General features: G+C 41.7%; 3 protein-coding genes across 5 annotated transcripts in view; all 3 read right to left on the bottom strand.

The window, feature by feature from the left end:
* Positions 1-13,820, bottom strand: part of LOC309492503 (uncharacterized protein) — a 148,378-nt gene that overhangs the window by 10,734 nt on the left and 123,824 nt on the right. Inside the window, exons 1-2 of one of the 3 annotated variants that reach the window (XM_082161522.1) lie at positions 9,901-10,727; positions 9,157-9,256 (exon numbers count right to left, since the gene is read on the bottom strand). In XM_082161522.1, the coding sequence (XP_082017648.1) occupies positions 9,157-9,256; positions 9,901-10,622 (822 nt within the window). In that variant the 5' untranslated portion in view covers positions 10,623-10,727. Of the gene's footprint in view, positions 1-8,909; positions 9,257-9,900; positions 11,057-13,820 lie in introns of those variants that run through there. The other 2 variants (XM_082161521.1, XM_082161523.1) reach the window with 2 other exon arrangements.
* Positions 1-13,820, bottom strand: part of LOC309492236 (uncharacterized protein) — a 162,782-nt gene that overhangs the window by 103,460 nt on the left and 45,502 nt on the right. The window lies entirely within an intron of this gene.
* The window catches only part of LOC309478867 (uncharacterized protein), a gene marked incomplete at its 5' end in the record, with an annotated part of 82,805 nt that continues 79,967 nt past the window's right edge, over positions 10,983-13,820 (bottom strand). Inside the window, one exon of the mRNA XM_082142650.1 lies at positions 10,983-11,093. Coding sequence (XP_081998776.1) covers positions 11,089-11,093 — 5 coding nt within the window. The 3' untranslated portion in view covers positions 10,983-11,088. The remainder of the gene's footprint in view (positions 11,094-13,820) is intronic.

Genomic DNA, 13,820 nt, shown 5'->3' with positions numbered 1-13,820 from the left:
AGTACTTATAGAAATATTTACTCAAAGTAAAGGTAAAAGTAATAATCCTAATAGTTACTTGAGTAAGAGTAAAAAAGTATCCAATGAAAAAAACTACTCAAGTAGCGAGTAACTAGTTACTTCGGATCATATAGGCCCAGGCCCGGGGTGGGTAATCGGGAGAATCGGGAGGATTCCCGGTGGGCCGCTTCACTTTTGGGCCGGTCGAGGATTTTTTAAATTGTTTTTATTTTTATATTTGTCACGTTAGTTACATTAGGCTACACACTTTCCGCATTCTGACACCGCAGCGCGCAGCCTCTACATGGGTTGTACCATAAGAGGGAGTTGTACTCATTCAAACCCAGCGCGCTCCTCTGCCCTCGCGCGCGCATGATCATTCCCCATGCTCTCGCGCTTGATCTCCTGCTTTTGCTCGCTCGAACACTTTTATTTTTGGCAGTCGATGGGCGGACTTACTGTTTTAATAACCTCAAATGTCATTAGGTATCACGTTTTTTGATTAAAAAAGCATTATTTTTGAATATTTTTAAATACAAATAAATCTGTAAACATTAGTTCAATATGCCTCTTTGTGGAAGAGTGGGATACATTTCAAATGCTTTCTTTCTTTCTTTCTTTCTTTCTTTCTTTCTTTCTTTCTTTCTTTCTTTCTTTCTGCTTTTGTTAATTTATCAACCTACCCATGTGGAATAGTGGAAAATTTTTTGTTAACTTCTCAGCTGAAGTGAATTATTATTTAACCTTTACATTATTTGTTGAACCATGTTATTAATAAAAACTACACAATAGTAAGAGCTGAACTGTTGCTTCATTTATCCAATTTGGAAAAAGTGCTAATTTGGAATTCCACCATGGAAAAAGAGGGCCGGTCTTGGGCCTGAAACTCCCGGGCTGAAAAGTGGCCCCACTCCGGCCCTGTATAGGCCTATATATATATGGGTGTTTCTGCAACTACGGGCACTTTTAAGTCCCAGGAGTGAAATTTTAGATTTATGTTAAAATTTGTCATTTGATGTTTCATAAATATAAACGTAGTGTCAATACACACCTTGACATAAATAATTATGAATAAATAATATGATTTAATGTAAAATTATGAAGCATTTATAGGTCCAAACACCATTTTTGCTCATGTCCCACACCCGTGGTTTCAATGTTGAGATACTTAAAATTAGCTCATTCTTTTACAATATGACATTATTTCAAATGGAATTGTTTAATATACAGATTCATTTACAGAATCTTAAAATTCTTTGTATTATTTACTGATCATTTTTATGATTTTTTTAACTAAATGTGCCTGTCCCACACTTTTGAGTCCTTACCGCAACAATGAAAAAAAGCTTTTATTATGAAATTTTATCGAACACAAACAAGTCTAGTTTCTATGGAAACAGAAACTATCACTTGAGCACATTGCTGACAGACTGGACCACCACACTACCTCACTCACAAGATAACAAAAAAATAAGGTAAACATCATCTTTTCTGCTCTAGTATTTATTGTGCGTCCTTACCATTCACCTTAATAATTGTGTATTTATAACTACATTTTAAAAATAAATGTATTTTGCTGTTGAATTCATGTATATTAAGATGTTAAGATTCAAAACTAATGTGGTAGGCCTTGATAGCTGCCAATTAGCTAAAATATTAGCAAAAATGTCATTTCCGCAACATGTCTTTACCGCAGCAAATTTAGGTGTTGCGGTAAAGACCTTGTGTTGCGGTAGAGACAAATTCAAGGTGTACTGTATATTAAATGACAAATATTCAGTATATTATTAGTACTGAAGTATATATTTGTATATTTATTAGTATATATATATAAACATGCCATTTTTTACATTAAAAAACAAATTTTGTCCTTACCGACTCAAGATGTCATTACCGCAGCACTGCTCTATTTTCATTTTTTTTCACATTTTGATTTGCAAAAAAAATATTTTTACACTTAAGTTGAGATGATTAACACATTGAAATTGCAACATCTGTCATAAAAAGTTAATTATGTTATCTTTTGTGTGTATGGAAACAATTGACATCTAAGGTTACTGTACATTTTTTACATGGCATAGAAAAAAACATGAAATTCCCTATTTTGTATATTATTTTTTTATATCAGTATTTACAAAACTGCATCAAATTTGAAAAAGCTATTTAAATATGTAAAAAAATGTATAGAAATTACTAAAGAAAAATTTATAAAATTAACGTTATTGTAACATTGCGGTAAGGATACTTTTTAAGAAGATGACCCGAAAAACATAAAAAAATAAACATGTTCCAGATTAAAATCTTAACGACTACATTCTATTTTGTGTAAATCTTTATATGTATTACAGACTGTGATGGTTAAAATTGAAATTCATAGAGGTTGATCTTTTTAAAATTGGGATAGTCAAAAGTGCCCGTAGTTGCAGAAACACCCATATATATATATATATATATATGAAGACTTGATGCAAAAGCCTCTGAGTGCCATCTGAAATTTTCTTATAAAACAATAATTTTTATCAAGCTCGTATATTTAAATTCAGTAATTTCACTTTAATGACAATAAATAGGTAGGCTACTTTTCATTGCCATTTAAGTGTGAACATAAACATACAAGCTTGATAAAAATGCTCTTTTAGAAGAAAATTTCAGATGGTACTTAGAGGCTTTTGCCTCTTAAGTCGTCATATATATAAAATGATATTATTTAGATTTTGTTTATTTAAATGACTATTATTATCAGCTATCTTTGCAACAAAAACAGAAGAGAGACGTAAGCAATATTTCTGCCATCTGTATAGCTCGAAAATCATTGCCTGTCCTCTGGGTTGTATAATAGTAACTTATACAACTACATTTGGATTATTAGACAATGTCGAAATAAAGTGAATCTGCAGAGTGTTGCATTCAAAGGCATGTATTGACAGAGAAGAGTTAAGAACTCTTCACATGTGCTCGCGCTCATGACTGCTACTGAACCTGAACACACAAAAAAAAAAAAAAAAAAAAAAAGTACATCGACGAATCTTCTTCTGACTGTTCTCCAAAATATAATCAAATGTATATTTCTGCAAGCATGTTTTAACTGGTTAACTATCTACGGCAGGCAAAGGCATTCGTTTTCAAGTCGAGTTCGCATGCCACTGCGCAATACACACACATACCGCGGGATGGCGGGTGTTCATAAACTGTGAACAATGGTAGCTTTATTTAATGTAAATTAATGTATATGTCCAAAAAACGCCTCGGTTACGACTGTAACCTCGGATCCCTGAAGAGGGAACGAGCGTTGCGTCGAAACTGACGCTATGGGGAACGCTTTGCGTGATGACGTCTTGAAGCGCATGTAAAATCAGTCCAATGGTGTGGCGGAACGTCAGAGGCGGGTGACGTCACGTACCAGGAAGCTATAAAAGCCGGCCCGAAACAGAAAACGAAAGCTTCGTAGAGTCTGAAGTCGTGCTGACAGGCATGAAGGAGATATGGCAAGGTGACGCAACGCTTGTTCCCTCTTCAGGGAACCGAGGTTACAGTCGTAACCGAGGCGTTCCCTTTCAAGGGAACTCGCGTTGCGTCGAAACTGACGCTATGGGGAACGTCTATACCAACGCCACCATAGCTACAAATGTCTGTCCTGTGTGTAATCAAGTGAGCAGCACTAGGAAGACAAAACCTGAGACCCTGGAGTAGAGTCTAAGTCCAGAGAGTAAAACCTGACGAAGGTGTGCGGTGAGGACCAGCCTGCCGCATCACAAACGTCCTGTAAAGACACTCCTGATATAAGGGCCTTAGAGGCCGCCATACTCCTAGTAGAGTGCGACCGGACAGCCAAAGGAGAAGGCTGCCCAGCCGCCTCATAAGCAAGTGAGATAGCCTCAACCACCCACTTGCTCATCCTTTGCTTAGACACTGGACCTCCTTTGTTAGGGGACCCAAAGCAAACAAACAATTGATCACTCTTACGCCACAGGGCAGCTCTGTGGACATATGCGTCTAACGCCCGAACAGGGCAAAGCAAATTATTCGCCTCCTGGTCCGCATTTTGAAAGGGAGGAGGACAGAAGGCCTGCAGAACAATAGGTCTAGCCACATTAGTGGGGACCTTGGGGATATAGCCCGGTCTAGGGTGAAGAAAAGCTTTGATCATACCCGGAGCAAACTCCAAGCATGACGGAGCAACCGACAATGCCTGGAGATCCCCTATTCTCTTGAGAGAAGAAATGGCGAGAAGAAACAGAGCTTTCAGAGTTAGAAATTTCTCAGGAACCTCCTCAATGGGCTCAAAGGGGGCCAGGGAAAGGCCTTGCAGCGCAATGGACAAATCCCATGGTGGCACCCTAGAGCGAACTGCAGGCCTCAGCCTCCAAGTGCCACGAAGGAAACGAGATACCAGAGGGTCTTTCCCCACAGACATTCCACCCAAAGGAATGTGGTAAGCACCTATAGCCGCCACATAAACCTTTAAAGTGGACGGGGTCAGACCTGCAGTGAACCGGTCCTGCAGGAACTCCAGAACTGTACCAATTGGGCAGTTGACTGGATCCAACCGGCGGTCACTACACCAAGAAGTGAATACTCTCCACTTCAGGGCATAAAGTTTCCTCGTGGAGGGAGCTCTGGACTGTAGAATGGTCTCAACAACCTCAGTTGAGAGACCTGACTCTATGAGCTGGGCCCCCTCAGAGGCCAAGCCCACAGGTTCCACAGTTCTGGTCGGGGGTGAAAAATCGAGCCCCCTGCTTGGGACAGAAGGTCCCTGCTGACAGGAAGCTCCAGAGGATGCCCGTCGAGGAGGGACACAAGATCGGGAAACCATACTCTGCCCGGCCAGCGCGGGGCTATAAGAAGCAGGCAAACCCGGTCCCTGCGAACTCTCTCCAGAACTCCCGGGAGCAGAGCCACTGGGGGAAAAGCGTACAGACGTAGCCTCGGCCACGTCTGTACCATAGCATCCAGTCCCAGAGGAGCTGGATGCGTGAGGGAGAACCAAAGTGGACAGTGAGACGTCTCTCGAGACGCAAACAGATCCACTTGTGCTTGGCCAAACTCCCTCCATATCAGCTCCACCACATCGGGGTGGAGCCTCCATTCCCCGGGCCTCGGCCCCTGTCTCGACACAGTGTCTGCTCCTATATTCTGGACCCCGGGGATGTAGGCTGCCCTGAGTGACAGCAACTTCCCCTGGGACCACAAGAGGATATGGCGTGCCAGATTGGATAATGGGCGCGAGCGCAAACCCCCTTGGTGGTTGATATAGGCGACTACCGACGTGTTGTCCGTATGCACTAACACATGGTGTCCCCTGAGATCTGTGATAAAGCTCCTCAGAGCCCGGAAGACAGCTAACATCTCTAGGCGATTGATATGCCAGGAACGATGATGGTCTTCCCACAGACCTTGAGATGAGCGACCCTCTAGGATCGCTCCCCAACCCGTGAGGGAAGCATCCGTCGTTAGCAGTTTGCGACGACAAGGAGCTCCCAGCACTGGGCCCTGGGACAGGAACCAAGGTTTCTTCCACATAACCAAGGCACGTAGGCATCGCCGCGTGACCTTGATTGTGCGAAATGGGTTGCCCCTCGGGGAAAACCCTCTGGTCCTGAGCCACCACTGCAGGGGCCTCATGTGCAGTAGTCCAAAAGGTATCACGTTGGAAGCTGCTGCCATGAGACCCAACAGTCTCTGGAACTGTTTGACAGTGAGTAGCTGGCCTAGCTTTACACTTTTCACAGCTGCAAGGATGGAATCTACACGTGGCGGTGACAGGCGCGCCTGCATCGACACTGAATCCCAAACCACGCCTAAAAAAGTGGTCCTCTAAAGTGGAGAAAGCACACTCTTCTTGGCGTTCAGCCGTAACCCCAGCTCTTTCATATGGGCGAGGACGACATCTCGATGCCGAATCGCCTCCTGATACGACTGAGCTAAAATCAACCAATCGTCGATGTAGTTCAATATGCGAATACCCTGAAGGCGCAAGGGCGCCAGAGCTGCATCCACGCATTTGGTGAAAGTGCGGGGTGATAAAGCCAGGCCGAATGGAAGAACTCGATATTGGTATGCTTTGCCCCCGAAAGCAAACCTCAGGAACTTCCAATGACACGGACGGATGGAAATATGGAAATATGCGTCCTTGAGGTCTATCGTGACAAACCAGTCCTCGGACCTGATCTGTGGCACGATTTGTCTCAATGTTAACATTTTGAACTTGAGCTGCATGACTGACTCGTTCAGAACTCGAAGATCTAAAATGGGACGCAATCCCCCGTCCTTCTTTGGAACTATGAAGTACCGGCTGTAAAACCCGGTTTCCCTGTTGGAGGGAGGTAATAAATAACGAGGGCAGGGATGGACACACACTCTAAACTGCTGCTTGCTCGCCATACTGAATATATATATATATATGATATAGACAGACAACACCAAATATACAGAGACAGATTTCACACAGAGCGCAACTGAAGACTCAGAAAGCTTCCGTTTTCTGTTTCGGGCCGGCTTTTATAGCTTCCTGGTACGTGACGCCACCCGCCTCTGACGTTCCGCCACACCATTGGACTGATTTTACATGTGCTTCAAGACGTCATCACGCAAAGCGTTCCCCATAGCGTCAGTTTCGACGCAACGCGAGTTCCCTTGAAAGGGAACGGGTAATGTCATACTTTCTAGTATCGTGGCGTAATAATCTGTTTGGTTGTAAAATGTATTACCTGAGTGAAATGAAATCGAATATATCGTCCTGACTCCTGTGGAATCATTCATTCACAGACAGCTTACGAAGATGTTCAACTAATAAAGATCTTCATCGCTGGCAAAAATATGATGCATTTGAAGATTTGCTCTCACTTGACTGTACTGTAGGTACATGTATAAATGTATAGGATAACGCAATGTAAGTCGCTTTGGATAAAAGCGTCTGCCAAATGCATAAATGTAAAAAATGTAAATGTAAAAGTACAGTTTTTTCATTAGAAATGTACTCGAATTAAAGTAAAAAGTACCCACATTCAAATCTACTCTTAAAAGTAAAATTTTTCTAAAAAAGTACTCAAGTAAATGTAACGAAGTAAATGTACTTCGTTACTACCCACCTCTGTTAACAAGCCATGGTTCATTTGCTCTGCCCTTAGGATTGCAAGTGTCCTGGGACAGGTGAGGGTGTGAGTGGGAAACCCACTGCTGAAACTTGGCCCTGGTTTGTCCTCAGGGCCCAGTTCAGCAGTGGGTGCCCACGGTGAGGAGGAGCCAGCACCAGCAGCAGCAGCACGAAAGCAGTGGCGAGGAGAGCACAGGAGAGTAGGGAGAGGATGGACAGGCTGTTTTCTCTTCTTGAGAGAATGATTGAAAAATATATATTTTTTCTACATATTGTTGTTTAACTTTTTTCACTTTTATTTTTTAAAAGGAAAGAAAAAATCTGTACATTATTTTTATGCAACTTTAAATGTGTAAATAAAAGAGAATGAATTGTTCTGTACATTGTTTATTTTTTTTGACAGTCATAATTTCTACATGAAACAAACTCTTGTATACCTTTTTTTTTTTTTATATAAAATTGGTAAATGAAAATCATTTGTTCCATTGGTTACATTAAAGTACTTTTTCCAACTATTAACAACATACGTTAAACATATCAAAATCAAAAAACATTTACAGTACATAAAATAAGAAAAAAAAAGTAGACTTTTATTAGAATTTATTAGAATAATAATTAGACTTTCAAAAAGAGTAATTTCTGAAAAAAAGTACTTTTAATAACAAGTTTTTAGTATCAAGAGTAAAACTAGAGGTATGTATTCTGCAGGGGAAAAAACTCCTTATCAGGGTTTTTATTATAGTTTTGTATTTATAATTATGCTACTACTGCATTTTCTTTTGTGCAGTTTAATGTAAAATCATATGTGAGGGGAAAAAGGTACTTCAGTAGGTTACTTCACATTTGTACGTGAATATTTAATGAAATATGCAGTTCCGAAAATTAAAGTAACAAAATGTAGGTCTGTTGTCACTATATTAACAAATTGTTGCTAACTAAAGCTGCGTCCCATATCAAAGGGTGCATCTGAAGCGCGGAGGATTGTTCTTGTCGCCTGGCAACCGTGACAGCTGATGACGAGCGGGAGAAATACTGGACTTTTTTATATTCAATTGGGTTTTATATAGGGTGACCATATTTTAGTTTTCAGAAAACAGGACGGGGGCGTGGTTGATGGGCGGGGTGTGATTTTGGGGGAGGCGTGGTTAAGGGGTGGGGGCGTGGTTTGGGGGAGAATTCGTCAAAAATTACTTGACAAATACATTCACAACCTTGCAACTATGTTATACTTTAATACATAAAGTAGCCTAATACATCCTTTCCATTCAGTGTTTGGCCCGCAACAATAGAATACTATATATTATAAAAAGTTTAGCTTTTAACACCTTTTACATGACACTATTTCTTTTCATGGCCATAGCCCACTTTTTAAAAAACAGACAGGACGGCCAGGACAGGTCGTGAAAACAGGACATGTCCTGGGAAAACAGGACGTTTGGTCACCCTAGTTTTATATTCAAACAGGGCTAAACCGAAAATACATGACCTGGCAGCGCTGGGGCTGAAACATCCTCACCATGTCCTCCAGTAAAATATAAAACATAAAAATTACAATAGCCAATTCTGGCTCCATAGCTGTTTACTCAATTAGGCTATATCAAATGAATTATCAGGATGGCAGCTGTCCTCTCGCACCGTTGAGGAGCGGTGATCAGAAACACCTGGTTGCGCAATTAGGAAATCCTATGAAGGCTACATGGTGCATCCTTCGGAGGACGCATAGGCTGCATCCTTGAAGTCTTCAGTCCTTCGAAGGATGCAGCCTTCACATTGGGACACAGCTCATGTGTAACATTGTTTTCGAGTTGTGGATCGAGTGGCCCATGGTGGCGATGGGGTTATGGTATGGGCAGGGGTATGTTATGGACAACGAACACAGGTGCATTTTATTGATGCACAGAGATACTGTGATGAGATCCTGAGGCCCATTGTTGTGCCATTCATCCACGACCATCACCTCATGTTGCAGCATGATAATGCACGGCCCCATGTTGCAAGGATCTGCACACAATTCCTGGAAGCTGAAAACATCCCAGTTCTTGCATGGCCAGCATACTCACCGGACACGTCACCCATTGAGCATGTTTGGGATGCTCTGGATCTGCGAATACGACAGTGTGTACGACATTCCACAGGCCACAATCAACAACCTGATCAACTCTATGCGAAAGAGATGGGGGCAAAAACAAAAGTGTTGCATTTATAATTTTGTTCAGTGTAAGTCTCATGCCTGGTGTTCTCATAACGATAACAAAATCTCAGACCTGATGTGAGATTTAAACATAGCCACTGCTCACGTCCATATTGATAAATAAATGCCAATTTTTGCATGGAAACCGTGCGCCCAATTTTCTGTAGTACACTCGTTTTGTAAATGAGGGTCACTGTGTGAAAACATCTACCAAACGTGTCAATTTATAGCAGTAAATAAAATTTCTATGGACTAAATGCACATGAAAAATAAAGTCTAACCCTTAAAGTAACACTATGGAACTTTTCCCCTGCGGTCGCCCTACAGGTTGGAAGCGGTATTGTTTCATTGGAACTACAGAAACACAACCCGATCTGGCAATCTTACATGTGTGGTTATAGCAGATAAAGGACCACAAAGCAGAGGCATAAGTGCCTTTCACCCTGTTACGACTTGATGAACCACTGAAATGATTTTGGAAACATTATTTTAAGGTAAAAAATCTTCCTTAGTGTTACTTTAATGGTGAAACTGCTGCAGGAAAAGCACACAAACCAAACTAACTTCAAGATTCCAGGTTTTGTTGCTCAGCACATAAAGATAAACTACTCACCGTGATCTCACACTGTGTTGATGTGGTTTCTCCACTGCATGGATCTTCATGTGTCGCTTCAGGTGACTTTTAATAGAGAAACTCTTTCCGCACTGATCACACGTGTGCGACTTCTCTCTGCTGTGGATCCTCTCATGTGATCTCAGATGTGCTGACCGACTGAATCTCTTGTCACAGTGTGAACACTTGTAAGGTTTTTCTCCGGTGTGGATCCTCTCATGTGTTTTCAGAGATGATGACTCACTGAATCTCTTGTCACAGTGTGAGCACTTGTAAGGTTTTTCTCCAGTGTGGATCCTCTCATGTGTTTTCAGAGATGATGATCGATTGAATCTCTTGTCACAGTGTGAACACTTGTAAGGTTTTTCTCCAGTGTGAATTCTCTGATGCAGTTTTAAACCGTCCGCTTTAGTGAAAGTCTTCTCACACTCAAAGCACATGTACTCTCTCACACCAGTGTGAGTTTTCTCATGTCTATGTAAATATTGCAGCAGTGAAAAACTCTTTCCACACACAGAACATGAATGCGGCTTCTCCTTCATATGAACTGTCAGGTGTGACTTCAGATTTGATGCACAGAGAAATGTTTTGCCACATTGATCACATGAGAATGGCTTCTCTCCGGTGTGGACCCTCATGTGAACATTAAGATTTGATGATTGACTGAAACTCTTTCCACATTGATCACATGAGAACGGCTTCTCGCCGGTGTGGATCATCATGTGACGCTCAAGACTTGGTTTGCTTGTGAGACTCTTTCCACACTGAGTGCAGGTGAAAGATTTCTTGGCTCGTCTTTTCTTTAAAAATGTATTTTTAGTCTTTGAGCGACTCAGAGGTTTTCCTCCAGGTTTGACATGATGGTCCTCCTTCACTTCACTCAGTTCTTCACTCTCCTCCTCCACTTCACTCAGTTCTTCACTGTCCTCCTTCACTTCACTCAGTTATTCACTCTCCTCCTCCACTTCACTCAGTTCTTCACTCTCCTCCTCCACTTCTCTCAGTTCTTCACTCTCCTCGCTCTCTTCCATCAGATCTTCACTCTCCTCCTTCACTTCACTCAGTTCTTCACTCTCCTCCTCCACTTCACTCAGTTCTTCACTCTCCTCCTCCACTTCTCTCAGTTCTTCACTCTCCTCGCTCTCTTCCATCAGATCTTCACTCTCCTCCTTCACTTCACTCAGTTCTTCACTCTCCTCCTCCACTTCACTCAGTTCTTCACTCTCCTCCTTCACTTCCATCGGGTCTGACATGAAAGAAACAAATATCACATTTAATTTTCAGTACATCAAAATAATTAACCAAGAGAAATATAAAGTGAAAGGACATGAAAGTGAGCCCTGATGTAATAGTAGAAAGTAGACATCTGTTATAAAATATTATGATAATTTGATGCCTTTTTATAAATTGATTATATGTCCTTGAAACTTTCCATGAATGAGGAAAATCCATCTTCCAATTATTATTTAAAACATTATAGGCACGAATCCCATGTTTCTGTAGTGAGAACTATTGAATATATTTGTGATGCGATCTGGGAAAACCCACCACATGGTGAAATTTGACCTATTACAGGTTTTGATATAATATGGAAGCTGATATCAAGCCCTTTCCATATCTGTTTTTATTTTTATCATAACTTGTTGGTAGCAAAAGTTATGTTTATCTGAAGTCAGCCGATCGCTATGATTTTCTGGAACGGAATTTTGAGAAAAACAGGTTTAATAACGGTCACCGTCGGGACGCTTGGCACTCTTTTTTTTAAAACAGGATTGGCGCGAAATGCGCACTAATACGCATTCACTGTACATGTTATGTGGTTTATTTTATAGGTAAACTATCTTTGTAGTGTTAAAGGTGAACTAAGTAACTTTTTTTACCTTAACTGAACAGCTTCGGAGTCATTGGAATGGTTATATTACTTATTTCGGGTTGAATGGTGGTCGTTTCGCACCCCCCTGGTGCCCGTGAGCGGAAAATACGCACTTGCAACTTTGAGCCGGCGGGCCGCCGGCCGCTGCGTCAGGAAGTCTCGCGTGATATCAGGTCTCGCGATGTAAACAATTGCTTTACGGCCAAAAGAAATCTGCTAAAATGCTGTCATTATTGCGCTCCCTCACGCTGTCCGAACCCGAATGAAGAAGACGTTTTAAAGAACGTCCCATCTGCTTTGATGTCGTTGATCTATAGCCTCTGGTGTCTGAGAATCAACAACGAGTTTTTACAACAGTGTTGTCAAATATCTATTCCGAAGCTGTGGGGGGAGCTCTAGAGAGAAAACTGCGAGCAAAAAGCGAGAATACAGCGAAGAAGTCCCGAAGCTACTGAGTGCTGCTTTAAGAGACGGACAGGTGTATGGGATATACGGCGATTGTTTTTTTTGTTGTTTTTTTCACCTCTGCCTGCGTTAGACGCGTTAGAGAAAATGGTCCCATAGAATGCATTAGAGAAAGAGAGTATTTTCAGCTTGACACTATCGCTGTTTTTCTGCACTAAACAAGGGAATTTTGCCAAGATATTTTCAGAGATAAGAGAAAAGATGTTATAGAATAATAATTTAATGAAAAAAAATTTTTTGACAAAAAACTGACATTCTAACTATTTTGGAATTTACTGAAAACGGCCCAGCGCGACATCCGACGGGTTTTCCCAGATCGCATCACATTTGATCAATGACACAATTATCTAACATGATATTAAAGGAGAACTTGGTAACTTTTTTAACTTAATAAAACTGTCTAGAAATCATTTGGATGGTTAAACAACCTGTTCTGGTGATATTGGTGACTTTCCCCGCTCCCCCCAGCGTTCCCAGGCGGAAAACCAACCTTGCAACTTGCGCACTGCCGTCCCGGCAAAGTGAAATTGGAAGTCTCGTGAGAAGCGAGAACGAGAACGAGAACGAGCGCGAAACACAAATTGCTTTCGACATAATTCGACATAAACACACACGCATGTATGATGTATTACCAGATGACCCACCTCGGTAGACATAGCTCCACGCGATACAGTTGGCTTGCTCCGATCAAAACAAACGCACATGAGCAGCGGTAGAGAGGGGGAGGAGGCCGCCGCAAGTGTGTTTTTTACGACTGTGTTGTGAAATATACGCCCCCCCACAGCTGTAGGGGGAGCTCGTGGGGAAAACATGCGACAACAAAAGGGAAAATCAGCGAAGAAGTGACTAGAGTTCGCTAGACTTACAGAGTTCTCCTTTAACATTAAAATATACAATACTGCCATGTTTCCACACCAACGTTGAGAATGATATTTATTTGACTAAAACATTGTAATTAATGGCAGTTCACACTAGACTTTTCCTTGCACTGACTGTATTTAAAATACAGTATTTCTTAAAAATAAAATTGGGCTCTTTCTACTGCATGATGGGAAGACAAGAGGCTTGTTTGAGATGCGCCTTGCCTCGCCTGAAATGTATGTGAGAGTAGGCGGCTTCAGTGAGAAGAGGAGTGAAAAAAGCGCAGGCAAGCCGGACAGTTCTCTCTTCTCGCAGTGGATCTTACACCTGTGAGATCACAGATGGATATCGCGGGATTCACGCTCGTGCACATTGTTGCTAATAAACTGGATGTAATTCAAGTTCTGTTGCTTTTATATGAAAATAAAAGTGCACTCGGACCGCACTCGGACACATTTCTAACCGGCATGCATCTCGCGTTGCCCCAACTGTGTAGTCTACCAGGGGGTAAGGATCGGTCAGTTGAGATGGCTCCAGAACTTCAATCTCCTTGTTGATAGGCTCTGAAGTGTTCCATGTACCAAGAACTTAGTTTCCGAACAATGAAGACCAACTCCTTTTTGAGAACCACCATCAGGATGATTTCAGTGAAAGCAGGCATTCCTTCAATTGAGCCATATGGAAGGATCATTCCAAGTCTGTAGTTAAATCCATTATAGGT

The sequence above is a fragment of the Leuciscus leuciscus genome, assembly GCF_965113295.1.
Source record: "Leuciscus leuciscus genome assembly, chromosome: 1".
Lineage (NCBI taxonomy): Eukaryota > Metazoa > Chordata > Actinopteri > Cypriniformes > Leuciscidae > Leuciscus > Leuciscus leuciscus.
This window is presented reverse-complemented; position numbering and strand designations above follow the sequence as displayed.